The sequence below is a fragment of the Mytilus californianus genome, unplaced genomic scaffold (genome assembly GCF_021869535.1).
Source record: "Mytilus californianus isolate M0D057914Y unplaced genomic scaffold, xbMytCali1.0.p SCAF_6, whole genome shotgun sequence".
Taxonomy (NCBI): domain Eukaryota; kingdom Metazoa; phylum Mollusca; class Bivalvia; order Mytilida; family Mytilidae; genus Mytilus; species Mytilus californianus.
The window spans coordinates 41,180,818-41,186,817 of record NW_026262712.1 but is presented as its reverse complement, the minus strand read 5'-3'; the positions used below and the strand labels follow the sequence as shown (position 1 = coordinate 41,186,817).

The following is a 6,000-nucleotide window of genomic DNA, read 5'->3' as shown; positions in this document are numbered from 1 at the left end:
TTATTGACTAATTTACTTGCAATTTGAATAATGGCCAGTGGTATACATATAAATCGTATTCTGGACATAAAACATGTTAAAGCAGTATTGAAATTGACATAAAGGGATAATATACAGACTATTTTGGATTGATATTTTCAACAAAAGCTTGTGTAATGTAAACCATATTTGACACGAAAAGACGTTAAGTTTGAAACTACCAAGTGTAAACAAATTTCTTTTTTTTTCTCTACAATAGTACCTTTAGCAAAAATTCGGCGCTTTAAAACGTTTAATAATGGAAAAATACAGTTATTTTGTGTAAAGTGGAAACTTTAGCTCGAGGATAAATCAGTGATTAATTGAATTTTTAAATTTCATCGTTACAGCATTATCTTGTAATTGGGTGTGATCATTTTATTTTCAAATAGTCAAGATGCAAATAAAAAGTCTAGGAGTGGTTTATTGATATGAAACGAGTAGTTAACAAGAAATAGTCAAGTATCATTAAAAGTTCCAAACTACATTGTGTATATATGCTTCATAAATTGACTTGGATGGAGTGTTGTCTCTTTGACACTCATACCACATCTTATATATATGTATATCTGCATATGGCTGTTTGAAACGTGAATACTGTTTTTCATGCTCTTTTCGATAGAAAAATAAATAAGCTACTAAAAAAATACCGTGTACTAGTTCATCACATTCTAATATATATCACAAGTCTTGGTTTTTAGTGGCTGGTGATATAAAAATGGGAGATTAAACGTAAGATAGACATAACGTAGTTTTATATTAAACAGTTAAAATGATATGAGTACTCAATTCCACTCATTCATTCGTTTAATGCTTTTGAACAAACACGTTGAACAAGCAGTGATTAATTGAAGCAATGTTTACCCAAATATCTTTAATCAAACTAAATCAGAGGCTATGATTTTCCATTACTTACATATGTAGTACTTGGACATTGTTGTATAATATTTTGATTGTGAGAGATTGATATAAGTTCAAATCAATGTTCAAATGATATTTGCCGTGTACATTTCTGATTGTATATAAGATAATGCCGCACTTTTGTCATCTTCAAACAAGTGGCTATTAAACATTGTATTTTAATAGGGCAATAATTCCTCATTTACATTTTCAAATCACATTGTTACAGCCAAAACTTGTTTGCTTAGTTTTCCCGGAAATTATTCTTCCTAAAAAATGAAGTTTAAAGAAATTTGCAATTGTGTCAAACCATCCTACAGAGCCCCTACTATATTTATCAATTTACACATTATTATAAACTAGCCTTAAAGTTCATATTCATTTATTATGCGAATCATTACCACTTTGAAACTTATCATTGTAAATTATAGAATTCCACCATTGATATATTATCTGATGAAAGTTCAAGTTCACTGTAAATTTCAAAAGGTAAAACTTGGTCCTTTTTAATTTACTTGTCAGAGCTTACGGAAAACCTATTCTCTAATCATATGATATTGGATTGATTACGAAAATAGTGATGTTGTCACTGTCATACGTCATATAATTCATTTTATTGGTAGACATTTATTAGAGGAATATTTACTATTATTTCTTAAATGTATTGCTAACTCTTTAGGAAACTATTTGTATCCATTTGGGAACAAGTCTACGTATCTTTTTATATAAAAGTGAAACTCCAAATTTATAAGTGCTTTTATCACACAGTTTGTACTAATATGTACGTGTTTGCATGGACAATAATAGCCGGAAGTCAAAGTAGGTTATTTGCCCTCGGGGCCAATATCGATATTAGCCTTCGAATATCCATATCGTGCCCCCGACTTTTACTTCCGGTAACCTGGCTCTCAAAAACATCATCATTAACTCACTGTGATACATTTTTTTTAAATTTTTTCATCAAATGTTTTTTTTTTAATTTGTTGTTGAAAATATCAAACATAAATTGATAAATGCTTTCTTTTTTCTCCAGCTTGCAAATATGTGATTAATAGATTATTACATGTAATTTACTATGTTGGCCCTGGTATCAGCCCTCGACCAATAACAAGCCCTCGCGCTAAAGCCCTCTGGATTGATATGGGAGTATGTGGCTTATACCTGGGCAAATATTGAAAATGCCATGTAATAATCTATAAATTTGTTTCGTGTTTGATTTGTATATCTATTGATTGTTTGCATATGTTAGATCTCTTTATTTCAATATTAAATCTTTGGTTATGTTTTTACATGTATGGTTGATATATGTTTAGACTCTTCCTCCAGCAGAAATAACTTGCCTTAAGAATGTTGTCTGTACCCCTGAGTGTTTGAATAGAAATTACATATACAAAAGTTTTCTCGTATGCCGTACAAGTAAGCCCCAGAGAAAGTAATGATATAACACATTTACCTTTTCCGTAGCTGAAAATTATTTCGAATGTCGGAGCCCCGTTGACAGTCCCCCGATTGACCAATATATATAAAACCGTACAGTTCCGTTCCCACACTGTGAACAATATAATTTTATAAATATTTTACCACATAAGTTGCCATCAATTAGATTCAATATAGCATACAATTCGTTGAAAGATGAGACATCAAGTTGATAATAGCCTAATTAATATTATGATTCTTTAAAACTTGTATCTGAATAAACATGAATTTTGTCACGCTGTATAATTACAATCATTGGTTTGAATGAGTAACGCATGCAAAACCGTGTTTGTGCTTCAAACGTATCAACCTTTGATGAAAGAAGTTGATCGCATGACTTGAGGTCACGACTTATTTCATATACTTTATATGACGACTTAAACTTCTTTCGACAGCAAAATACAATATAATTTCCTTCTATGTCAATAGCTAGCTGTCGATCAAATAATAAGTAATCTTTATATTCGTAAATTGTTGTGCAGATACCATTTCCGTTAATAGATATAATATTTTCACCTTCCAGAGACATACCGCAAATCAAGTCTGACTTCTCAATGTATGACATATCTGACAGTATCAGCGAACTATTTGAAAATAGTATTTTGTCTTTCATTCGTCCAAACATATCCATGACTTCTATCTCTCCAGACGTAGCATGTACAAATAGTTTGTTATTGCCAAATGTAACTAGACATGAAGAAATCATGCATGGGAACCTCCCTACATTTCTTTTGACACATAACTCTTTGATATCAACTAACGTTATTTCAAAATGTCGTAATAAGTTGCCAACATGATCTAGTGTCATCAACGACACAGCTACATTCCAATCGTCTATTACCGCGATACAAAGCGGGTATCCATTTACTACTATAGTGTTCATTTGTTTACCATTCACCGTACATGTTATTAACTGCTTAACATAGCTATCGCAGATAACCAGCCTTCCTTTTTGCAATACTTTTACATCTTCAGCTGAATACGGACGTCTTAAATTAAAAGTACTGGTCAGTGCTAATCGATCTGAAATCAGAATAAAAAGGTATGGACGCTTCTTTAACTTAGTAATTCTTTCTGAAACAAGTGATACACTGACACTGAAACAACATTCTTCCCGCACTAGCCACACATTTACAAAGAAAACACACTGTCTACGCAATGGTTTACAATAAAAGTAGCATTAAATGAACAGTTTAAGTCCGAACCCAATAAAACAAGATATATTCAAAATTCATCTTTTACAAACAAATTGTGAAAATATCATAATATGTACAACTATCTTTATCATATTGACTAAATTTCCAACGGTTTGCATACCTTTTGTCTAATTCTAACACATTTACCGGACATTATGTCCTTCAACTTGTAGTGCTTGAACTGAAAATCATTAAATCGATGACCTACATATACCTCCTATATCTTTTTATTTTGTACATGGTTATAACCATACACTGGACACACCTTACCATCCTAAAATTCATAACCTTACATTGGTTTGCGCATCAAAATTGACATTCACCTCCATTGAATGACCAGTAATTAGACGGATGCAACTTCTTTCGTTTAATTCTATTTTACAAGTTTTATCTAAATAAATTGTGTAAACGTGGAATTCTGATTTTTAAATTATTTTTCATAATTACTTTGTTTTATCAATACTAAGTTATTGAACGGAAATTCATATACCTCCTTGTTATCTTTTGTTTTAAATTATGCCGTTGGTTTGTTCAATTCAATTGTTTTTGATTGCGTATGGCAAGCCAAATAAACATAATAAATAATTATTACGGATGGCGGATATATAACTAACAGACCAATAACATACATTGTTATTCAGACGACATAAGAAGATACAATGTAACATTTTGATTAGGCGTAACAGAGTTGCTTTTTCCTTAAATCTAGAAAAAAAACGAACCGAATGTTTTTATCAATCAATATTAATGCAAGTAAAGATTTCAACCCGTTTTTAATGTTCAATATATGAAACTTTTATTATTCATATGAATTTAATACCGAATGTAATACGATTTAATGTATGTAAGTAGCCATGAATATTGCTCTTTCAAACGAGTTTTATATCATCTTTCACAGAAAGTAAAGCTTTTAATTACTTTCTTTCATTAAAATGAAATTCTGACGTCGGCTGAGAGGACTTGGAACATATTATCATTATCATTTATTAACAACACCTTGTTCAAAATTATTTTCGAAAACAAAAGCAGTTAAAAAGATCAAACGATGATATCTGACGGTTTTGTTACGGGAAGTGGTCTACATTTCTGTTTTTTTTTTGTAATTCGTTTTGTCCGTTTTTCTCTGTTCAGTAAGAAGTGCGCTTATTTTGTAAAATTCCTGTGTTCAATTCCTGAATATGAAAATTTCCTGTTATATCACAGTTTTGACATGAGAGATCTTCCTCTGCTGGTAATATAGTTAATTAGGAGATCTGGTTAATCTTTATGCAGCTTGAGACAACAGATCTAGAACTGTATTTGGTAAACGCATAAGTAATATTAATACATTCTATTTTATCAGTGCCATAAACTGTTGAATACATGCAGGTGTCTTTTTTTATTATTTAAACTAGGTTTTATTTCATCAAACTATGTTACTAAAGTAATCTAAAAGTAATAAGTGATTACATCAAAAATTTTGAGGTACTCGATTCAATTACGATTACATGTGGTCGAACATTTTGTCGATTACAGATTACTGTTCTACCCATTACTGGTATTTTTTCTACAAATTTGGAGCATATCTGGGTTAATAAACAGAAGTTAAGATGACATGAGGTATATTTATTAATATTTAGCTGGTAAAATGAGATAATCATACTGATAATCTGAATATTCAGTTGTATAGCAGAGACAGTCCTGGTGGTTACCCGATTTTAACCGACATTAAGAGAAATCTCAAATCTGATAGAATACAAATTCGATCAACGGAACTAGATCTTATCCTTAATTACCTACATGTCCATCAACATATAAAACAAAAACCCTGCCTATTAATCAATTGCTATGGAGAATATAAGGATAAATTTAACATGTATTGGTACTAAATAAAATGTTGTACACCCATATATTTTTCTTTTATATAAAACAGCTCATATATCTTGGGTTATTTCATTTAATTTTTCTGAAAATAGGCGTAAAAGGATGCATAATACTACTAGTATAAGAGTATCTACAAGGAGAAGCTGTTGGTCGTTTTTGGTGGTCTGTTTTAATATTAAAGTCAGTGAGATTAATATGCTACAACCAATCAACAAAGAAGGTTACCTACTGTGAATAACAAATGTATGTAAAATGTCTTTATATGTTATGTTTGTCCTGTTTGCTTGTTTTGGTTTTTTGTTGTCGTCTCTCTCTCGTCGTGGTTTTGTTTTTTCATATTTTATTGGACTTTTTTTCTTTTGCAAAGACAACGCATTCACCATCTTATTCATTGTTTGAAAATTCTTCTCAGGTTATAGATCTGCATAACATATTTGTCACTGTACGTTCAGAAAACAACAACCAATCAATCATATCTCCTGTATACTCGCAGTTTTATAATAACTGTAAATACATTATCAAATACATGATTCATGTAATCATTTGG

The 6,000-nt window shown here is 30.8% G+C and overlaps 1 protein-coding gene across 1 annotated transcript in view; it reads right to left on the bottom strand.

Moving 5' to 3' along the window:
• Positions 1–235: 235 nt before the first annotated feature.
• Positions 236–6,000, bottom strand: part of LOC127704473 (uncharacterized) — a 28,011-nt gene continuing 22,246 nt past the window's right edge. The window contains exon 7 of the mRNA XM_052208576.1: positions 236–3,417. Coding sequence (XP_052064536.1) covers positions 2,585–3,417 — 833 coding nt within the window. The 3' untranslated portion in view covers positions 236–2,584. The remainder of the gene's footprint in view (positions 3,418–6,000) is intronic.